A 21,078-nucleotide genomic window follows, 5' to 3' on the forward strand; every position below is an offset into this window, starting at 1 on the left:
CCCGAGATGATGGCTGAACGATGAAGTACAAATTAGACTGAGCCCCTGGCTCGGTGACCAGGGGCTGCGGTACCATTTCCATGTCCTTGATGTATGTATGCTGCGTCGCTGAATTATTGGATGGCAATATCTCAAGATGAATGGACATTGCTGATTATTCATGACACGGAAATAGCAGTGTAAGAGGGGGCCCCGATTCCGACGGGACTTGGAAACTGCTTGCTAATCGAGCAGCGGGGCGGACGGGAGGTGGAACTGTACCTGTGAAACCACCAAGCGATGGAAGGGCTGCGTTGCAAACTTGCAACGCAATACAGGCGTGGGATTCAAGCTCCACTTGGGAATCTTTCTGATCCTCTCGAAGCGTCGCCGACTTCTACATGGGGGAGCTGTCGCGCCAATCTGAGTCTCGTCACGCTAGAGCGGGGCTGAAAGCAGAATCATTTGGTGATGGGTTCACCAGGGGATTTATCTTCTTTCTACTTCATTTTCTCCGCCGTTCTCCGGTGCCTTGCTCAGATGGTCATTCAATTCTGGCTGTGTGTCGCCCTGTAGATGGTGCCACGAGTCTGCTACATATCGCAAAAGGACTCGACCCATCCATCTTCCAAGCCGCTTGGTAACGTGGTTGGATTTCCAGGCGGGCAGGGTTGACGATCGGATCGGCATCGTCGGACACACCCAAATATGCCAAGTGCCCAGCGCTCATCTCGTCTGATGAATCGATGTGCCTCACATTACGCTTCGGTTCTATTTTCCCCTCATCAACCAGCCCCTGTGAAGTTTTCCATGTCGCGGATGCCTGCGGATGCTGTCTCTGGGACGTAACGCCGTCCGTCTGCTCTAGGAAGGTTCTGTTTTGTGGTTCCTTTCCCATATCCTCTCAACTTTTCGAATAATTCCTGGGCGCTGGTCTCTTTTGCCCAACTCCGGTCTCGATCATGCGGTTCGAAGCGCCGAATGGGGACTACCCCTGACTAGTCCAATGCCGGATTGGTCCATTTGATGTTAGCATAAAGGGACAGGCCAGCGACTTTGAAATACTACCTCCGTGAGCAGGGAGTCGTGAGTACTGGGGGGAATACTGACCAGTGACTACACTAGTGACTCTGAAAAGCATCAGTCCGCACATCACTATGTTGAAAGACAATAGCAGTCCACCTCTCACGTCTCAAAGCTCTGTTTGCGGTCGCAATTTCCGATCGCGCTTGAGTATCGCCTTGGCGTGGTGCCCCGCTGGATGACAGCCCCCTCAGGCGGTTCTGTGGCACATGCTGGGTCCGAGGGTTGTATGAGCCCCTTTTCTCACAACCCTGTCGGAACTAGCATTCATTCGAAGTGCCGCTTGGCAGCGTAGCTTTTGCGTAGCGTGGTCGAGACTGAGCCATGGCAGCATCAGATTGACCCGTTCGACAATAAGTCGCTCTGCGACGCGCGTCAGATCAACCGACTTTCTACCATACAAGGAGCAGTACCAATTGAACATTGTTCCATAGTTAGCACGGCTATTGCATGGGCACATGGCCCTGGTGTTCGATCTGTGTTGCATATTCTGAACAAAATCTTGACTTTGTGCTGGAAAACTGAGCAGTCGCTATACGCATCGCAACCTCGCAAGCTTGCACCTGCGGGTGTCTCGATGATTGATACCTGAGTAGTTCAGCCACTCAGTCAACCACTTCAAGGAAGCCAAAGTTGAGGCACGTTTCGGTCGCGGCTGGCGGCAAGAGGAATAGCATTCCTCGGGACATGTTTCAGTGCCGTGGAGCATTCTCGGGCCCCCACTCTTTTGAAGGTGTTGCATCTCAAAAATCGTTGCCGCCCATCATACAGTAGGCTGTTCCTAATTCGGGTTCACCATCTGCTAGCATACAGAGCCTGTGAGACCCATTTAGAGTATAGAGAACGGACAGAACGGTCTCAATATTCGGTGACAGCATGAGCCTGCCTAGAGATATTTCCTAGCGTAGACTCAGGTCACAGGACGTTCTTCCATGTCCCGGCGAATCTCACTAGCTTCCAAAGCTACTCGCTTACAAGAGAATTTGCTTTTCCGGGATGTACTCTGCATTCTGCATTCTTCAAAATATTGGGTAGGGTACTGTTGGAATTTAAGGAACCGCACAGCTGCTTCAGCTCCAAAGAGTCGAACGTAGTCCTGTACACCGTGCAGTTGCTTGATCGGGATACTTGATTAGCCACGTGACTACGCGCCATCTCCACGCGACGCGGGGTCCATGAGAACCTTCTTTGTAAGACACGCACCAGCCGCAACAATCACCATGCCAAGGGAACCAAAGGACTTTTTTAAGCACCGTAAAAAGTTTGGTTCCTCCCCCGGAAATAAGCAGCCTGCGCTGCAAAGATCGGAAGATCCTCCAACGTCATCGCCTCTGTCAGATCTATTGATCACGACTGAACTGACAGTAGATGAAAATGGGCAGGACAGAGAAGAGCCGTCCGCCTCAGCGCCGCAAGATGAGCTCCAATTGAGTGCACCTGATCATGGCAAAGACAAAGATGAGACTACGCCAAATCAGAGCTTCATGAGCATCGAATCGGCCCTAACGGCTTCGTCGCAAAACGGACATTCGACCGTATCGCGACGAAGAGCCAGAGATGGCACGGAAGTCGTCGATGACTCTGATGGCGACACCGACTCTTCTCTAGAACCCCCTGAGGTTCTACTCGGAACAATGAGTAAGCCTGCAAATAATGCGCCGAACAACTCACTTCGAGATTATCAGCCCGATCAGGCGTTGCTTGCTCAACTTGCGGCGCCTAAAAAGTATAGAAACACCATCGACTCCCTAGTACACGATGCCGTGGACGATGATGAGATCGAAGCCAATGTGGCCAAAGTGAAGGCGAACTATGTGCAGCTCCATGCCAAGGGGCATAATGGGATTGGAGGCTCAAAAAAGGCACTGAACGAGAACATGCTGGCAACTGCGCTCAGAGGTGAATCCGACGAGAGCCCTAATATACAACGCCTGATGGACGCAGTGCGAAGGACAGAGGCGCTGGAGCGGCATCGGGTATGGCGATTTTTCAATCAGGATCAAACAACTCCCGTCATGCCAGCTTTCCCAACCAATCTCTTTACCCCAGAATCACCTCTGGCTGCACTTAGAGGTTTGTCTATAGCTCAATACACAGTGCTTTGCGTGCTTTTACTGATTATAACTTAGATTCTGACTCCAGAGCCAGGATTCTTCAGTCCGGTGTCGTAGAATACGCAGCGTCACTGCAGCACTTACCAGACGAGTTTTTCCTTTGGCTTTTTAAGGCCAGTATGTCTTACTTCAAGATTTGAATTTATGTTTTCAAAAGCGCTGCGCTCACAAGTTGCTCTTCATAGTCCCACTTGAGCCTCGCGAGGAGATGAGACAGGCGTATTGCCGAATCCTAACGGTAAGATGCACGTTGGCCGCCTGACAACAAATGGCCGCTAACGTTCTAAAGCATGCACCAAAGGAGCGTATGGTGTTGCTGGCCCGGCAGGACGCCATAGATGGGCTTTTCCGGCAATTAGGGGCTAGACCGCGGGCGTTGATAACCAGTGATGAAGTCGTGGCCGACCCCTCGCAAAGTGAGTTTAATCGCTCAAACGAAGGTTGCTGCTGGGCTTCTCTAACCATGAAGCACAGCCTCGACAAGCAAGCCGACGAAAACTCAACGATCGGCTCTGATCTCTATTTTAAGCTTGATTCGAGGGCTCGCCGCTTCGGAGCAGTGAGTTTTTATCTGCCATCTGTTTGTTCGATCTGATTTTAACATGGTCTTGCAATAAGGGTTGACGAGAAAACTCGAGTACATACAGTGCTGATCTTGCTTCGTGTCTCTATTGATACATCTTTGACCTCTGATCCCGTTGTGCGTTCGGAATTACAGGCGACATTAACTTCCCTCCTGGAATTTGGACCGAAAGAGAAGATCGTGAGTGATGCCCATCTCATTTGTGATCGATGGACAGGTTCTGACTTGGGTAGGAATACCAAATCTGTCGCCCAGTCTACGAGTGTGTGCGGGAGCCACAATTTCAAAGCCGGCTCTTGCAACACATCATTCCTACCTCGACATGGGTGTCCTTGCTTCGCTATCGAATGGCTGTGGCTTTCTTGCTTCAAGACTCGGGCCCGTTGAAAGAGCCTCCCGAATCAGTTCTTGACTTGCAAAGGATTACTGCGCTGCTAACTCGGGATGAACGATTTCAAGTCGGACGGCGCAAGAACGACCCGGATTACGATTATGGTGATTTGGTCGCATTGACCTCTCATCTCGAAGTTTGCGTCAACACGGCCCTTGCCGACTTGAAGTTCGCGGATGCCGATACCGAGTCCAAATTCAATGCTGCCATCGATCAGATGGCGGCTCGGATTAAAAAACTATTCACTTCTATCGAGGACACGGGTGCGTCACACCTCCAACGCATGCTTGCAAAGCAGGCGCTGGAAACTCTCCACTATCGAATGATGTACTCGGTCCGTTCGAAGGCGCCGCCCAAACGAACCCTATTTCAAACTTTCCAGAGGGAGAGCAATCGCAACGTCAAAGACATGTTCCAAAGATTGAACAACGGACCCGCCAGTACAGATGGAGCCAGTGAAGCGCCTGGCACGGAAGGCCTGAACGGCGTGCCAATTCCAATCCGCGGGCACGACGCACCGTTGTAGCACGCGATGAGATCTCTCGCCTGGAAGGAGGGGTCTCATTCCATACACATGCACGATTGACGACTGTAATGGCATTGATGAATATTCAAGGAGCGACATCATCTGATTGGTTCCTCTTTCCTGTCCAATTTGAAAGGATCGCTCGTCGATTTGTTGATTTAATCAGGATCCGGTGGAGTAGCAGATGTCTACGGCTTCCCGTTGATTTCTTTTCAAAATAAAAGAATATAGCAGGAACAAATACACACTGTTCAAGACATACAACTAAGGACCCAGAACAGAGATGCTGGGGGGAAAACGGGCAACAAGAGAATAGAAGGTGCAAAGACGGGCAATGAGATTCGCGCGAAGCGGGGATTCGAAACAGATCTAGTCATAGAAGCGGCGGTTGGCATTCTTTCCAAAAAGCGTCTCGCGCACAGCGGGTAGAGCATCAATCTCCAAAAGGCGCAGACGCTCTTCGAATGTGTTGTTAATCTCAATCTTGCCCTTGCCTCCAACAATCACCACACCGCCAGCGCTAGATAGAAAATGCTCGTTAGCGGTGTTCCCCATAGCCGGCGCTATCCGTCGCACCCAAACAGAATAGACTTACGAAGCTTCAGGCAATGGCTCGGACTCGTCGACAGTTGCAGTCACTTCCTTGCCGACATTCTTCTTGAACTCCTTCGCGGCTCCTTCGATGGCCTTCTTCACGGCATCGGTATCTTGCTTTCGCGCGCGAATTTCCACAGATTCCTCGTTCAAGTAGTAGAAGCCCTCCAGGATCAACCCCTCCAGCATCGTCTGGTACTTCTTCTTGTCGTTGGCAGCCACGGTCGAGATCTTCTCACGGGCCTTCTCGAAGAGCTCGTCCAGAAGCTCCTGACGACCACCCAGCACACGCAGACGTGTTCGGTTAGAGAGAGTCGAGCGAGTAATCTGCTGGGACATGGCGGCCTGCTTGAACTTCTTCTCGTAGAGGGTGTCGATGGCGGCAGTCTCTTGGCGCACGAGCTTCGACTTCTCGATCGCGAACTCCTCATCGGCCTTCAGCTGGATCTCTCGGGCTTTCTCGAGAGCCTCCTGCCGGATGAACGCGGTCATCTTGCGGAGCTCACCCGCGACCTAAATGGACCCAACCCCCATTGCCCTTGGTCAGTCGCCGGATCATCTGCGGGGACGGGTTGGATAGAGAAGCTGTCTTTGCGAGGAGGGGGTGTGGTCTACCTGATCGTCGGAGAGGGCATGGCTTTGTGACATGTTGGGCGGAATATATAATCGGAGCAACAGACTCCAACACTGAGGGACTGGTGGAGGATGTGGCCGTGGTGGACGAGGAACAGAATGTTGGAATGACGTGGGGATGTGGAAGGAGAGGTTGTGTCCAGCTAAGCTCGGAGCCGCTGCGCAGCTTCGCCTTGGCGGCTGCTCATCCGCATCCAGTCCGCGCTCCTACACCTCCGCGTTCCTCCCTCTTCTCGACCCTTGGAATCACTCCCCTCGTTTCCCACGCCCTTTCGACTCCTTCAGAACCTCGCAGTGCGGACTCACCGGATCTTCAACTGCGCTCTTGCTTCTCACATCATGGCACCCGTTTCTCGGTAGGGGGTCCAGCTTTCGGCGCTTCTCACGCACTTTCATCGTTCCGCACGTCACCCATTTTCCGCAGCCGTCGCATCTCGGTCTATTATGGGAAATCTTGGAGACCTGTCGCCGCAAGGCAGTATTGCGGTGAGCACATGGATGCGACCTACTGTTGGAGCAAACGTTGCTGATGTGACTTGGCCAGGTCGGAGTGATTGTGGGGTTGGTGTCGACGAGTCTACAAGCCATCGGACTGACGCTTCAGCGCAAGTCTCACCTTCTTGAGGACGAGAAACCGCTGTTCGAGGGTCGTCGACCGCCTTATAAGCGCCGTCGATGGCAACTAGGTATGGGCATGTTTGTGGTCTCCAATATCGTTGGAAGCACCATCCAGATCACAACGCTACCTCTACCGGTGCTCTCCACGCTCCAAGCGGTCAGTCCTCGTCATCGCAAGTACTCTCTCATGGGGTGCGGCTGACAACGTAATCTCTGATATTCTCCTGGAATAGTCTGGACTAGTCTTCAACACGATATTTGCGACTTTGATCCTTGGAGAGCCGTTTACACGATATTCATTTGCCGGAACTGTCCTAGTATGTGCTGGTGCGGTGTTGATTGCGACCTTTGGCGCCATCAGTGAGCCGCCACATACGCTGATTCAGCTGCTTGAACTTTTAATGCGCCGTCCGTTCCTTGTCTGGCTGGCCATGACCTTGGTCGTCGTCGGGTTGATTCTTGCATGTTCCAAAATGGTCAAGTACTGCATTCCTGGATCGAGGGTTAAACCCACAGCCCCGGGCTTGATAACGCCAAAGGTACAGCGACTCCAGGCACGGATAAAACTTTTTCGGGGAATGTGCTACGGCGCTGTCAGTGGTATACTTTCGGCCCATTCCTTACTGCTAGCCAAATCAGCTGTCGAGCTGCTGGTGCGGACAGTGATCGACCGCGCGAACCAGTTCAATCGCTGGCAATCATGGGTCATTTTACTGGGCATGATCACTCTAGCTCTCACACAGCTTTTCTATCTACACCGAGGTCTGAAACTTTGCAGTACGAGCGTGCTCTACCCCTTTGTGTTTTGCATATACAACATTGTCGCAATTCTGGATGGTCTGATCTACTTCAAACAAACCTCGCAACTGGTCGGGATTTACGCGGCTCTCGTTGCTTTGGGAACACTGATACTACTCAGTGGCGTCCTTTGCCTCTCGTGGCGCTTGGAGGAGGTTGACAGCACTACCGCAGTCACGAATGTGGGCGCCACGCAGACCGGAATCGGACCGGGCATGGCCGTGCTTGAAGAGCACGACGTTCTGTCTCCCGGACTGCTGAACGACCAAGAATCACAACTCGGTGAGCGCGAGCCATTACTTCGCGGAGCCCCCCGTCCGCGACGGCTCTCGTCCGGCCGTCCTAGCCGAGAATCTAGTGTCCCGTTCATGCATACTCTAGACGGACCCGACGCGGCCGACCTCAATGCGGCTTCAATCTGGGCCGAGCTCGATGACTCTGACGATGGATCTGCGAATCCCCACTGGCACTCACCATATGAGCGGCCTCGAAGTGCCAGCAGTAGTGCAGCGCTGAATAGCTCGATCCGCGGTCTCACGCGGCACTCGACCATTGGCTCCACACCGCATCGTCATCGCTCGCGAGACGGGCGTCGTCCAGGCGCCTCGACGCACAGTGGACTCCGACGCTCATCCGCTCCAATGGCCACGTGGATGGGGACGCTACGACAAAGCAGGGGCTCCCCACCCCTACAGACGACCACCGGCTACGGTGCAATACCGGAGGGGGAATCCAGTCCGCAGTCTGGTGATGAGCAAGCCAGGCCGACACGAGGCTTCTCATATAATTTTTTCACAGGCCCAAAAAGGACACTCGTAGGCGTATGGCAGCAAACCCGTCAATATTTGTCTCCGTGGACTAGCCCGCAGGCGGGCAGTTCAGAACATACAACCCACACTCCAGCTTGAGACAAAGACAATTCCAGAGAATTCTCGTTCACCGATGTGTTTCCTCGATTCGACCCACAGAGCACTCGGGCCAGAGATACCAGTCATGGGTATTGGGGGGAGGCGACCGACGCGCCACTCTCTCTATAGTTGCTCGTGTGTTGATTGTCTTCTTTGCATGTACATATCAACCTGCTCTTCTCCCTTTTCTTTTCCTTGTTTTTTTTCCTTTGCTCGTCAGCCCCGAATATTATACCCATCATTTCTTTCTCCCTCGGTCATCTATACTGAGCTTTTGGACGCTGACTTTTATCTGCAACACTGTTTCATCGGCCATGGTGATTCAACCGAGTATAAGTCATGGGCTGGGTATATTGACAGCAGACTCCATTCGGTCACTTCCAGCGTTACCTACGTGTATACATCAGCTGGGTAAGAAGGTCCTGGTAGCTCGCAGGTCATATTGATACCCGGCCGAGCGTGAAGATCGAAGAGATTTTCGCACATGGGGGTCCCAGATCAGATCGACTATCGACCTTGTTATCCGTTTCGAACCGCCAGAGGTAATTTCAGTTTCCAGCTAGGTTCTTATGTGCTGTGCACATTCTAGATCACTTGTACCGTCAGGGTGGTACCTATCAGTTGGGGGAAAAGACGTTTCGAATAAGCCGCACCTGGAACTCAATAAACCAAGTCAAGAACTAAAACTGCAAGAATCAAAGAGGAATGGAAGCAATGAAATTTTCCAAGAAATCGACAACTCTCAAGTGTCCTATATTGGAAGCAACCTACTCTAAGATATGAGAATAATGGATGTTAAATGGGCATCTACTAATTCGTTGGGGTTTCCTCTTGTCATAGTTCCAATTGGTACCATAGATACCCAGCGGACGACAACCTGATGTCCCGGGTTCATATGTTCATCGTGCTTTTGAGGGCTTAGTTTCCAGATGAACGGAGTGCTTGAGCCCGGTTAGTGCCCAACCCACAAAATCAAACAAAATTGTGCTGCTTTTGTTGATTACACAATTCAATTTTGGAACCTCTTCTTGGTATAAAGTACAAGTTCCACCCCGAGTCCTCAACAGCAGCCACCCGCAGAACTTCCGCGGCAGAAACATCCCCGTCCCGCTAACAACAAGCACCAACGGAACGCGACGCGTCCAAGACAAAAAAGCCTGGGCTGTTCGAGCAAACACCTTGCATAGAGTTCGGATGATGGAATCGATCTGTACTGGAAATATCATATGAATAGAATTCCATTCCCCCGGACATCAAAAAGAAGTACTGCATAATACCATCTGCTCTATTTGGCTTCGATCCTTATTACGCATGACTGTGTGAGTGATATTCACGATGGCGACCTAGGGCTAGGGCTGCGAGATCATCTTCGCACAGCTATGCAGAGACGTGCCAGGTCCCAGTTAGGTAATCCCCCAGAAAGAGAAAGACCCTCCAGCGCGATGAATTGGCGTACTCGCTGGATGGACTCGGCATGGCAAGGCGAGGGCAGCCAAGGCCACCAACATGTGGTGAGGTTAAACACATGGACAATGTTCAACTCGGAGTAATTCACATGTGGAGGCAAAAGTGCAAAGAGGAAAGAAAAAAAAAAGGCTCATAAAATGAAATCACTTCGATAGAAGTCAATAATCATCAGGTAGAATTCACAGCAAAAGTGACGACACAATAAAAGCTACAAAAGGGGTGAGTGGTTCCACATCACCAACGATTCCGTGCACCAACAAACACCAGGAGCCCCTCGCCAAGATGGGTCTAGGGAGAGGGGAGTAAGAGAGATTCGCATAAAACAAAAGGGGGACCGAATGAAGCCAATTCGGGAGCCAGTCTCTCTTCCACCTCCACCGCAGCCTGTCCTATTCGGAATTTTCCAACCCAGAAAGAAGAAAAAAAAGGCAGATATGTGAGGAGGGATTCATGGTGCAGCATACTGCTTATCACGATACCATGGGGAAGCCAGTAAAACAAAGATTGTGAGATTTAGGCAGCAGACCAAGAACGCATAGGTATCCAGCAATAAGAGTCAAGAACCGTAACGACGTTAGACAATCTGCAACTAACAGAATCAAGCGTGGTGACAACGATAGAAGCAAAGATTTTGTTTCCATGGTGGGTAGGTCGAGGCGAGCCAAGAAGAGAGAGAGGTAGGGAGAGAGCCTGGGAAGCAAAGAAAGGATGATGGACCAGCGCGGATGGACGGGTATCAAATGAACGCGAAAGAGTTCGCGGGCGCAGAGGAGATGGAAAACAGAAGCGTGAAGGTAGCACTGAGCCCCTGTCCGCAATGGCGCGTACATCGAGAGAAAGAGCAGTTTACGCCGTGGGTTGATGCTGGGGGGGCATACGGTTGCCCACGGGCATGCCAGGGTATTGACCCGTAGCCTGCTGTTGCTGCTGAAGGTTTTGGTAGTAGGCCATCTGCTGCTGCTGCTCGTTCGTCATGTAGCCGGGGTGCATGCCAGGGCGAGGCATGTTTTGTTGCGGCGCATTTACGTTGTGGCCAACATCCTCGGGTGTCTCCGCGGGGACATCGGGGGCGTCGACGCCATTTTCATTGGTAGTGGGATCAGGAGCATTCAGACATGCCTATTTGAGGAAGTGACACGAGGTCAGCACATTGCCCAGTGTCAATCTCGGAGCGCCGCGGGGAAAATGAGCCATACCTGGATGAGGTTCTTGCCTTCAGGCTTGGTGACGAGGGGCTGCAGCTTAGGGGTGGTGAAAGTATAGACGAGACCAGTCTCCGAAACAACAAGCAGGAGAACCTGAGTTCCGGTGAGAACGGACAACTCATAGGCCTAAAGTCCAAGCAAATGATCAAGTTAGCATGCGGATCTCATTGAACCTCGGGTCGCGACGGGATTATTGTGGATTTATGGTGATTTTGACAAATTGATGCGACCGAGTCAAATTGTGACTTGCAGGACGTAATTGATATTCTCATTATGTTATCGGGATGAGGTGGACAGATGAAAAGGGAAACAGGCATCGGGGGGTTGGGTCGTGACGACGGGGGCAGCGCGTACCTTCTTCATAATACCAGCCTTGCGCTTGGAAAAGGTAATGTGACGACGCGACTTATCCTGGATGAACTTGATCTCGATCTTACGACGCTCCCGTCCAGGCTTGTCGTCATCATCATCGTCGTCTTCGGCACTCATGCGGTTGCGCTTGGTCCCACGGGCATCGGTGCCGTTGCCCGGCTGCTGCAGGTCATCGTGCTGGTTGGGCGAGAGTTTCTCGTCGACGGGGGCCATGTCGGCCATGATGGCTAGATGAGGAAATGAAGGAGGGAAAGAGATATAAGGGAAGGGAGACGGAAGGGCCCGCGGGACTTCACAGGCAGTTGAGAGAGACAAAAGTTGAGACGAAACGAAGTTGACCCAAAGGGGAAGGGAATCAAGAAATACCCAATCGAGTAACGCGTTTTGAGATCGCAGGGTTGGAGAAAGAAAAGGGAAGGGGGGGGGGGAAGGTCGAAGAAGGCAAAGTGCGAGGACGAAGGGGCAGGCGGTCAGTCACGTGTGGAGTGTGGCATGTACCGTGTATTACCAATGTGGGGGCTTCGAGTCTGCTTGATTCAGCTGTGGGCTACATGGGTCTACGGCCAAGGTGTGGAGGAAATGCAGCAATTTACGGGCGAAACTGCAGTACTCCTCAAGTACATCTTCGCTCCCGAGTGATTTTGCCATGTAAGATACATGTATTGATTTGCCCCCTCTCGATATACTTGTACATGATTGGCTCTCGGTGCAGGAGCACTCCTTCAGCGCGCTGAGCTGCCCGCCCCACGACCTCCGCTTGCATCCATTTCAAGGCAAGCGTAAACCCAAAGATGCTGGTCTGGACTGGTGCTGATCATTTAGTCGAGGACTCGATAGCGTCGATACTTTGAGGCAGCTTTGACACGACGCTTGCCAGTTGGCTTCTATTCAAGTTTAAAAGAAAAAAAAGGTGGCCTAGACCATATATTACCCTTGGCCAATCAATGGAGGGCTGACTGACACTCATGAGGGAAAAAAGAATGAGGGCTGTTGTGGCAATGTCAATGACACGATCCTGAATAGCAAAGTGGAGAGGGTATGTACAGATGAGTTCAGCGATAAGCAAGTACAGAAGAACGTGAGACTTGTGAGGTCACGCCGTCACGAGGGGGGCTCCGCGAGCCCCCAAATTACTGTAAGTTACTGAGCTCGTACAGAAGAGCTACACCAGTGCAGCGGAATTCCTTGTACTCTAGCGAATCAACGTGATCAATACTCGGGTAGTACAAATTCAATACATGAACAGTTCACGACACGATCATGCTGTAAAGAACAAATGCTATTTACACACGCCATACAATCGGAGAGTGTCAAGAATACTATGACCCCAAAGTGTCTTATTGAGGTCGAAGTTGAAGACTATGATATCTGCGACCTCGACAGGAACTTCAACTCAAAGGTCCGCAAGAAAAAAAAAAAAAAAAAAAAAAAAAAAAAAAAAGGAAAAAAGCTACAACCAGGCAAGAGTAATCCGTCATTTCTCGATCACAGGCAATAGACATTGGCCATATTGAGAATTGGCCATATTGAGAATGCAGTAGCAGCGGATACAGTACTTTACGTGCAGTATCACTGTCGAGCGCTGAAAACAAGCTCGCTCGTCCTCGTGTGTTTATGAGCGTTGTTCTCTGCCCCCATCCAACCTCCAAAATTGAATCACTTAAACTAGGTCCTCGTCTACATTGTGCGTTCCTCACGGACTTACAAGAGAATTGCACTGCATCATCTGCACCTTCCTGCTCTACCGGGGTTGTGCCAAATCAAAGTGAAGCATGCTTATTTTGGCCATGCATGTTTGCCTCTTCCGTTCGCCGCCGCGTCCGCAGTATTCGTTTCAAACGTCTCCTGTTCAACAGGTTCGAAGTACAGTACACATCTCACCTTTACTTTAGCGCCGCTGATTCATACACAACTACTGATATATTCAATGATTACTAGAAAGCGGGCAGTGACCTACTAAATGTTTGTTCATAGTCACATTTTGTATAGTATGCAATGTACACTTGGTCTGTCCACTTCTGGTACTATGCACGTGCACCCTCAAATCGAATTTCAGCGGAGTCTTTTCCCCACGAATGCTGCACAAGCCGATGACCTCCCTGATTCTCTGATCATCCTACATTCCACATGCCCCTGCTACGTGTCCGCTCACGGCCTCCAAACTGCTCACCTTTTCCACAGAACACCGTTGATGCACAGGTCAATTGGACTCGCAGTCCTCCCACTTCCAGTCTCGACTCCACGGGTCCACTAAGAGCCTATCGATCGGGGTCCAAATCGCTCAGGACGGATCGGGAAAACCAGATATATCCAAATGACCCGAGCAATTTTGTCTGAAAATAGAATTCAGAATCGCTCAATGGTGGAAGGCAGATCCAGATCTTAACGTTGGACGCGCGATTGCTTTTGCCAGAAGCCACCGCGATCCTATGGATAAGGGTCCTACATAGATCAGATCAATGGTGTAGTGTGGGGCAGCGAACGGGCACCCCCATCACTAATATCATCACTAGTTGGTCTTAGGTAGTTATGGATACACATACTCTTTATCCACATTAACCTACGCTCTGGTTTCTAGCCGATGGACGTATCTATACCGACTCCCACCTTTAATCTTTCTGCATGACTAGAGGTACCTGTCAGAACTGTCGAAGGCGCTAACAGATAAGCTGCTAACAAGTACAGGTAGTACGTACAATTGAGACTCCAGCTTGGAGGTACCAACTACAACGGCGATGGCGAACCGGGGTCGACTCGATACTACGTTTGGAATCTCTTGCTGAATATGTTCCCGTACATGCTCTCACATCATCTCTACGGTCAATATGGGATGCAACAAAGACTGAAATAACGGATAGTTTCGAAACCTCCCATACAATCACCTAATAAAACGAGATCGAGGACAGAAAGATGGGGAAAAATAGATCATTTTCTTTTCGTGAAGACAATTCGTCGCTAATCGCCAACGGAGACCCAAGCACGGTCTCCGGTTCTCAAGTCTATTTTTACAAAAGCAATGCATCAGCGCAGGGACAAAAAGACAAAGGTCTCTTGCCCCCGCCGCTATCGGACCACGGCACCCTCCACACCTGAGATCATGAAATAAAGCCAGTAGAGCAAAGTTGGAAAGGAAAAAAGAAAGAAGGGAAAACACAGCTGACCCAACAGGCCCTGGTAGGAGAAAGGGAATCAAGGATAGAAAGGAAAAGGGAGAAATAAAACACACTAAGTCAGAAACCCAAAGACTCGGACGCCCGTATTGCTCAGCTGTGGCACAAAAACGTAGCAAATGCCAAGAGGTACAACCAAGTTTCTCTCATGAGGCACGATAGCAGGATATAGAGAGGAGTACACGGGGGGATAACCCAAATAATGTACCAAACTCCACAGACTCAAAACGCCAGGATCCTGGGTCAAGACGGCCCCAACATGCGAAAAGCTCTCCAATCTTGATGGGCAGAAATCCCCACGGGATTCATACGAGTCAATGAGATAGTCCAACTTAAACTGTCGCTTGCAAGTTGACGGGATCGGACACTAATCACCACTCGGGGGGGCAAAGATAGAAAATGTGAAGAGACGTAAAAAGACCCGGCAGAGTGACGGAGAAAGTGGCGAAGGAAACCCCAGGGGAGAAAAGTCGGATTATGTGCAGTGGGATGAAAACACACGGCCGGAGAAAGGCGGAAGGAAGAGGATGTGAAGGGGCGAGGTAGCGTAGTCAGGAGTGGGCGAACGGCAACTCCTCAAGGGCCAGCCTTGTCATCACTTGCAACTTCGTCTCCGAGAGCAACCATCGTCTTCCCTGAATCCTTCCAACGTCGAGATGGAATAAACAAAATTATTGCTGGTAGGTACCACGAATGTAATGATCGGAGAGACCGCCACCACCGCCGCCTTTGGGCCCCAGCCAGACAATCTCGATTAAGCTGTGGCCTTCATCCTCCTCCCGGACGTAGAATTGATGAACATTATCACCGACCACAAAGGCATCGTGGAGCAGCCAACGGTCCTTAGAAATGCCTTCATCCTCGGCGGGACGAAGAGGACCCAGTCGACTTTCGAATCCTCGAGGATCCTCGGGCCAGGTCTTCTCCATTGCATCGAAATTGATCGCGTCATCTGCCACGTTCGGACCGTAGGTGTACTTGACCAAAGAGTAGCCGTTGGTCATCACCCAGAAGGTACGGATTGACTCTCCAGTCTCTTTGTTGACGGTCTCCTTCTGATCAAAGATCCAACGGCGTAGCACCGACTTTCGCCCAGCAGCAGCGGCGACGGCGGTCATTTTCACCACATCCTTTGTGTACCAGGAATTCCAGTGGTGCATGGTCTCGATTCGCCGACCAGATTCGTAGACACCATCTACCGGATCAGTCATGTCCATTTGAAAGAGTGACGGCCACAGTGTGAGATGTGTATCGCCGAAGCGCTGGATACATTGGCCAAGCTTCTGGTCACCCGGTTGCTCCCCCCAAGATTGACACTCATCATACTTGTCGTAGAGCACGTCCAACAGCGGTTTGGAGACGAGGACACCAGCGCCACCAAAGGCAATGTGGCCGAAGGTGTCCACTTGCCAGCTCGCCTCGGACAAGGAGCCAATGTAGTGCTTCTTTTTCTCGTCAAAGAGCCTCAACTCCTTGGCCACCGTGGGCAGAGAGAAGAAGAAGGTGTCGTCGTCGCTGAATCCGACCCAGGTCGTGTGAGGGCGGTGTTTGCGAATGTGCTCCGAGAAAGCCTCGACCATACCGAAATACCGCGCCGTGAAATCCAGAGGAGAGGCCTTCAACGTCAGGTCCAGTCCGCGGTTCCGGAAGTAGGTTTCCTGCTTTTCGAGATCGTCGTCAGACTCGGGGACCAGGACCAGTAAGCCAGCTTTGGTGTTGCCGTAGGTGTACAGAAGCGAGGGAAGAAGGCGATCCAGGCGATCCACAGTAGTTGCCAGGCCAAAGAGGAGCTTTGAGGTCTCTTCCACATCGTCGTCCGCAGCCACGTCCACGTCAATGATCTCCGGGCAGACAAAGTCCTCCTGCTCGTTATTGGGAGAGACCACCATACCACGCTCCATCTGAATCATGGGAGGGAGAACTGGTTTTGTGACTTCTTCCATTGTGTGGAAGTCCGTGTCGGGGCTGACGATGCGAGGGCGGAAATAGGCGCGAGTGTAGTTTTTGCGGGGAAGCCATTCGGAGAAGGGAAGGGGTGCAGCCAGTTTGGGATCGACCTCGCAAGTGTTGGCGGACGGAGCAGAACCTGTGGTGCCCGGGGCAGAAGTTCCCAGTTGCGTCTGGCTTCCTCCCATATTGACATGCTCAACGGGGCTCTTGAAGCGCAGGAAAGCTGACCGGTCATAGCGTTCCATGCACCAGAAGAAGAATCCGATCGAGACCAGCGCGAGCAGGGGAAAAACCGTTTTCAGCCGGAAAAGAGACATCCTGGCGGTTATGTGACTCGTCGAAGCCGATTTCTCCAGCATGTACGTCAAATCACAGAATCCGAAGGGATCGGCTTATAACCAAGAAATTCAGACAGGCGAATCAATGTTTGGCAGTGTGCCGGAAAGGGGTTATCCACGGTATTTGCAGAGCCGTGCAGTCAATCAAGGTCGAGCGATTGCGATCCCGTCGATGTGGGAAAAAGGAGCAAGGCGGCGGCCGAAGCACGTCCCGAAGCGAGAGGAAAGGGGATCAAACAGAACGCCTCTTCAAGGAATGGCAGGCAAAACCAGGTTGCCTAAGATCTTGCGTGATGAGACAGAGCGTGTCGGACTTGCGCAACGCAAAATTTGTTGCCGCAGTGGAGAGAAAAAGAGAGAGAGGGAGGTAGAGAAGGTGGTTCGGGCCAAATTGAAGCTGGTCGTGATTAGGGATTTGGCGACGGGCAGATAGCCAGGGGGATAGGAGTGGAACGAGCAGACGAGCAACCCACGCAGCTGGACAGTGAGGCCCAGGGCGATGAATCAATTCGGTGCTGAGAGGGTTGAGGGGGAACCAGAGGAAGGTTGACAACGGGAGGAATGACAGAGGTCAAAAACGAGGAAGACAAACACAGAAAAGGGGAGGGCGGCGCACGAGAGTCGAAAGTGGTGGTCGTCGTGGATCGCGCAACGGAGGAAAGGACCGAGTGGTGATGATCAGAGGGGTGGGCTTGTTACAGTGTAATGGTACGGTATGCTCTGTAAGGGAGGTCCTTTTGCCCCTACGAAATGCCCGCAGGATGGGTGTCGTCGACCGTCGTTGGGAGATGAAATAGAGTGAGAGACACTGGAGTTTCTGGCACGCTGGCACCATCCTGTTATGGAGCCGTTAAATACCGAATGGTATTTTGGTCGTCATCTGATGTGGGTCTCCGTTCCCGCCTCTTGAAATGGAAGTGTTTTTAACTTTTTGGGGGGGGGCCTCTTCAGGGCCTGCGGTACCTGGGTGGTTCCGAGGACTGTGCAACAGGTGAGGAGTGACTAGTCAATACTTCTTTAGTGCAGTACTATCTCATGGCACTGGTGGTTGAATGCCATTTTGGGATGGAGGAGACGACTCATTTCATATTACCTACTACCTAGATCGCTATATATGTTGTGGTTCCATGCGACTAATTCACTGAGTGGACGCAGCCCCATGAACTGTGTGTATAGCTCTTGCGAAGTACTAGGGTTGGATAAACGAAAAATGAGAAACGAAAAATAAATTAGAAAAAAAGGAAAGAAAAAAATAGAAAGGTCAGGTATCCTGACAGTATGTCCATATGTTGTATGTTCGTGCTATGCCCTGATGCAGTCCTCCGAGTCTATTATTGTTTCCCGCAAGTACATCATCTAGTAGTGTAGATGTGCAGGAGGTTACGAGTAGCCCATTTTGAAAACTTACAGATTGCAGCAGACACGCAGTTCCCCGGCAGTTTCGTTCACCCAAGGTCTAGATAGGGAGAACGATCACTCCAGTCGGGCTCTCGATTCACAGGGTTCCAGCCAACGTGACAGCTTGGAAATAACAAAGTTCCTTCATTTAATCTCGGCACTTCTGCCACTTTTGCTCCAGTATCGGCAAGCTCATCCAAGAGCGACTTAGCTGAGATGGAATTATTCCAGTGTGCAACATACCAAGGTTCGTTGCTCGCAATGCTCTTTCATCGATCTAGAGTTCTAGACCGGTACCACATCGAGTCAGACACAGCTGACTATAATATGTATGTACGACAGTAAGGAACACTCGAGTGGCATCAACAATCTATTCGCATGACGCCGTCTTCCTCCCTCTCTCTCCCTCTCTCTCTATCTCTTCCCCCTCTTTCTTTCTGTCTCTCGCGGGTGGCCAGTAGTGAGTAGTACGTACATGGACACACTCGTTTCAGAGAAGTGGATACCGCTCCCAGTATCCATCGCGGAACCCCCTGTTTCCAAGAGCGAGCATTTTGTACTGTCTGCTGGCAACTCTCTTGTGCTGGTTCTATCGATAAGTGATTCTCATCCATAATCGCTCTTCCATAAAGCACTCGAGAGGGTCAGAAATAAATTAACTTACACGCTAAAGTGGACCTCCAATAGCTTGCCTCTCTGATCATTCAGGGTCCATCCCCAACCACCGAGCACCTTTCCTTCTCGTTCGGACCATAAAAAAGACATACGAGAAACCCAGTGTCCCAGCCGCGTCGAAAAGTCCCGTTTCTATTATTGATTATGACGACTTTCTTGGAGGTTCTCATTCGGCAAAGGGTCAAGGACTGCATGTCGATGTTCACACCGTCTGCTTGCCGGAATACAAATGAGCCTATTCGTCAAGTTGTTCGTCAATGCGATCGGCGTGCCCCAAGAGCAAAGGGATAGCCACACCGAGACCCACTTTACGCGTGTCCTTTTCTCCCTTTCCCAGCCTCGATTGCATGTGTATGAAACTGCGATCTTCAAACTGTCCCCGGGTCCCGTTTGACCGTTCAGGGTGACGAAAAGCAGCTGGAAGTGTGGATCGGACGATAGAGACACTCGAGAGACCTGTGACAGACAGCCCACAGGCCCACATCATCCCTCTGGCAGCCTGTCGTCCGCCACATTTCTAGGACGGGCTAGGCTAGGCGCAGTCTACATTGGACCTACAGTACAGTACAGGTACATCCTGGGTGATGCATGAAGTCGCAACATGGCGCGCGTCGAGTGACCGACATGGAACCTGAGTCGGCATCAACATCCACGAGGATACGGCCCGTCCTCAAAATCGGTACGGCGACCTTTTTCTCTGGTCGTCGGAATTGAATGATTACGACGAAATGGTCACACTCATTGTGCTGGGAATGGCAACCCCTGCCCTTTCCCTTTTGACTGGGTGGAATGGGTTGCCTCTTACTGTCACTCCGTCCATGTCCACGTCAGAGGCTCAACATGAGAACTCAAATCACGATCCCTCACTGGAAAGAGTGGGTCACCGATCAACCACCCGCAGTGCTGGGTCGTGGACCGCGTGCGTGGTGAGAAGAGTTGACAAAAAAGCATTAATGCTCGACAGACAGGAGTACCTGCAGTACGCAATTACACGCGCGTTATGGCGATCTTGCGACACGAGATAATACTCTCTGTATTCTGGTGTGGTCAAGGCTTGACTGTGATCTGAACCAGTGAACTCGAGATATATACTGGAAACAGCGCTTACTGGCATGTGTTTCGTAAGAGCATGGATCTTGGCCCCTGCTGGAGAAGTGCATAAGTCGAAGACGAATCGTTCTCGAGCATGGAATGTCTCGATTGTAGATCGCCCAGTCGATCGTTAAGCTTTCAAACATGCCATCTCCCCCCCCCCCCCCCCCCCCCCCCCCCCCTGGATGGTAATGCAAAGAACCATCTTTAATTTTGAAACCGCGCAGTGGTACAAGTTCGTGGGTCGTAACATGTGCGTCTTTGCCATCCAGGCCATCTAATCAAATATTGTGCTCACACCTAACAGCTACCTCCTAGTGTGATCTTAAGAGGGCTGTTGAAGAGAAGACTCGATTCCATTGAAAGTATATATTGAGCCCCAACTCTCATGGATGGAGCATGGGACGGAAGCATCTGGATTGAAGCTCACAGTGGACAACACCTACCGACCACAGGCACAGGTTTATATCCAATGTAGTATATTCACCTGTATAGTTTGTTTACCATCAATCTTCCCGGTAATTCAAAACGCTTGTTGAGCAGACCTCCGCCACACTGTCCATGGATATGATTCAGGAAAATTCCCCGGCAGGTCACACATCCCCTTTGTCAACAGCACCATCCCGCTATACTACCCGTGCTCGTACAACAATTAAGCCCAGAATGTCGGCAGTACTAGTGGGACAAGCCGCGGGGGAAACAGTGACATAATTTCTCCTGTCAATCTTGTTTAGTCAAGACAGTGGGGGGGGGGGGGTGAGCCCGCAACCCCTGATCACTTTTAAGGTTAGCTGACGTGTCTGAGGTGGAACTCGACGGTCTTCATGAGAGCAATCGGTATTCATATTGGCCCCACCGCAGGAATATCCATGGACGATCCTGCAACTGCCAAGGGTGCCGCATGGAAATACCCATCTTGCATTGATCATGTATAGGGAAGACCGGTGGTGGGGGGGGGGGGGGGGGGGGGAGGCTTTGCGCAGAGAGGATCGTCAGGAACTCCAAGATCGTTTTGGTATACCTATCGATAAATCTACTTCATGGGCCTCGAGTACGTATGAGCGCATCTACTAATGTAACATCCATTTCAATTCTGGCAAAAATGGAAAACCTCATACACACACGCGTGCAACGAACTTTCCACCAAATGACGTGTTGCAATGACAGTCGCGATGATTGACGGG

The 21,078-nt window shown here is 51.2% G+C and overlaps 5 protein-coding genes across 5 annotated transcripts; 2 read left to right on the forward strand and 3 right to left on the reverse strand.

Moving 5' to 3' along the window:
* Positions 1-2,282: 2,282 nt before the first annotated feature.
* POX_f07486 (uncharacterized protein) lies at positions 2,283-4,676 on the forward strand (the record flags this gene model as incomplete). The annotated part of the gene is made up of 7 exons (XM_050116284.1): positions 2,283-3,135; positions 3,192-3,293; positions 3,362-3,414; positions 3,466-3,592; positions 3,651-3,735; positions 3,795-3,939; positions 3,993-4,676. 7 exons carry the CDS (start codon positions 2,283-2,285, stop codon positions 4,674-4,676), a joined length of 2,049 nt encoding a protein of 682 aa, XP_049966423.1.
* A 369-nt stretch (positions 4,677-5,045) lies between these two features.
* POX_f07487 (V-type proton ATPase subunit E) lies at positions 5,046-5,762 on the reverse strand (the record flags this gene model as incomplete). The annotated part of the gene is made up of 2 exons (XM_050116285.1): positions 5,046-5,196; positions 5,272-5,762. 2 exons carry the CDS (start codon positions 5,760-5,762, stop codon positions 5,046-5,048), a joined length of 642 nt encoding a protein of 213 aa, XP_049966424.1.
* Positions 5,763-6,347: 585 nt separating this feature from the next.
* POX_f07488 (uncharacterized protein) lies at positions 6,348-8,227 on the forward strand (the record flags this gene model as incomplete). Its single annotated transcript, XM_050116286.1, has 3 exons — positions 6,348-6,389; positions 6,448-6,678; positions 6,755-8,227. 3 exons carry the CDS (start codon positions 6,348-6,350, stop codon positions 8,225-8,227), a joined length of 1,746 nt encoding a protein of 581 aa, XP_049966425.1.
* A 2,313-nt stretch (positions 8,228-10,540) lies between these two features.
* POX_f07489 (Transcription factor of morphogenesis MCM1) lies at positions 10,541-11,493 on the reverse strand (the record flags this gene model as incomplete). Its single annotated transcript, XM_050116287.1, has 3 exons — positions 10,541-10,813; positions 10,891-11,025; positions 11,254-11,493. The coding sequence occupies 3 exons, from the start codon at positions 11,491-11,493 to the stop codon at positions 10,541-10,543; spliced, it is 648 nt and encodes a 215-aa protein (XP_049966426.1).
* A 3,619-nt stretch (positions 11,494-15,112) lies between these two features.
* POX_f07490 (uncharacterized protein) lies at positions 15,113-16,708 on the reverse strand (the record flags this gene model as incomplete). The annotated part of the gene is made up of 1 exon (XM_050116288.1): positions 15,113-16,708. The coding sequence occupies one exon, from the start codon at positions 16,706-16,708 to the stop codon at positions 15,113-15,115; it is 1,596 nt and encodes a 531-aa protein (XP_049966427.1).
* Positions 16,709-21,078: the final 4,370 nt, after the last annotated feature.

Source organism: Penicillium oxalicum, chromosome VI, assembly GCF_001723175.1.
Source record: "Penicillium oxalicum strain HP7-1 chromosome VI, whole genome shotgun sequence".
Lineage (NCBI taxonomy): Eukaryota > Fungi > Ascomycota > Eurotiomycetes > Eurotiales > Aspergillaceae > Penicillium > Penicillium oxalicum.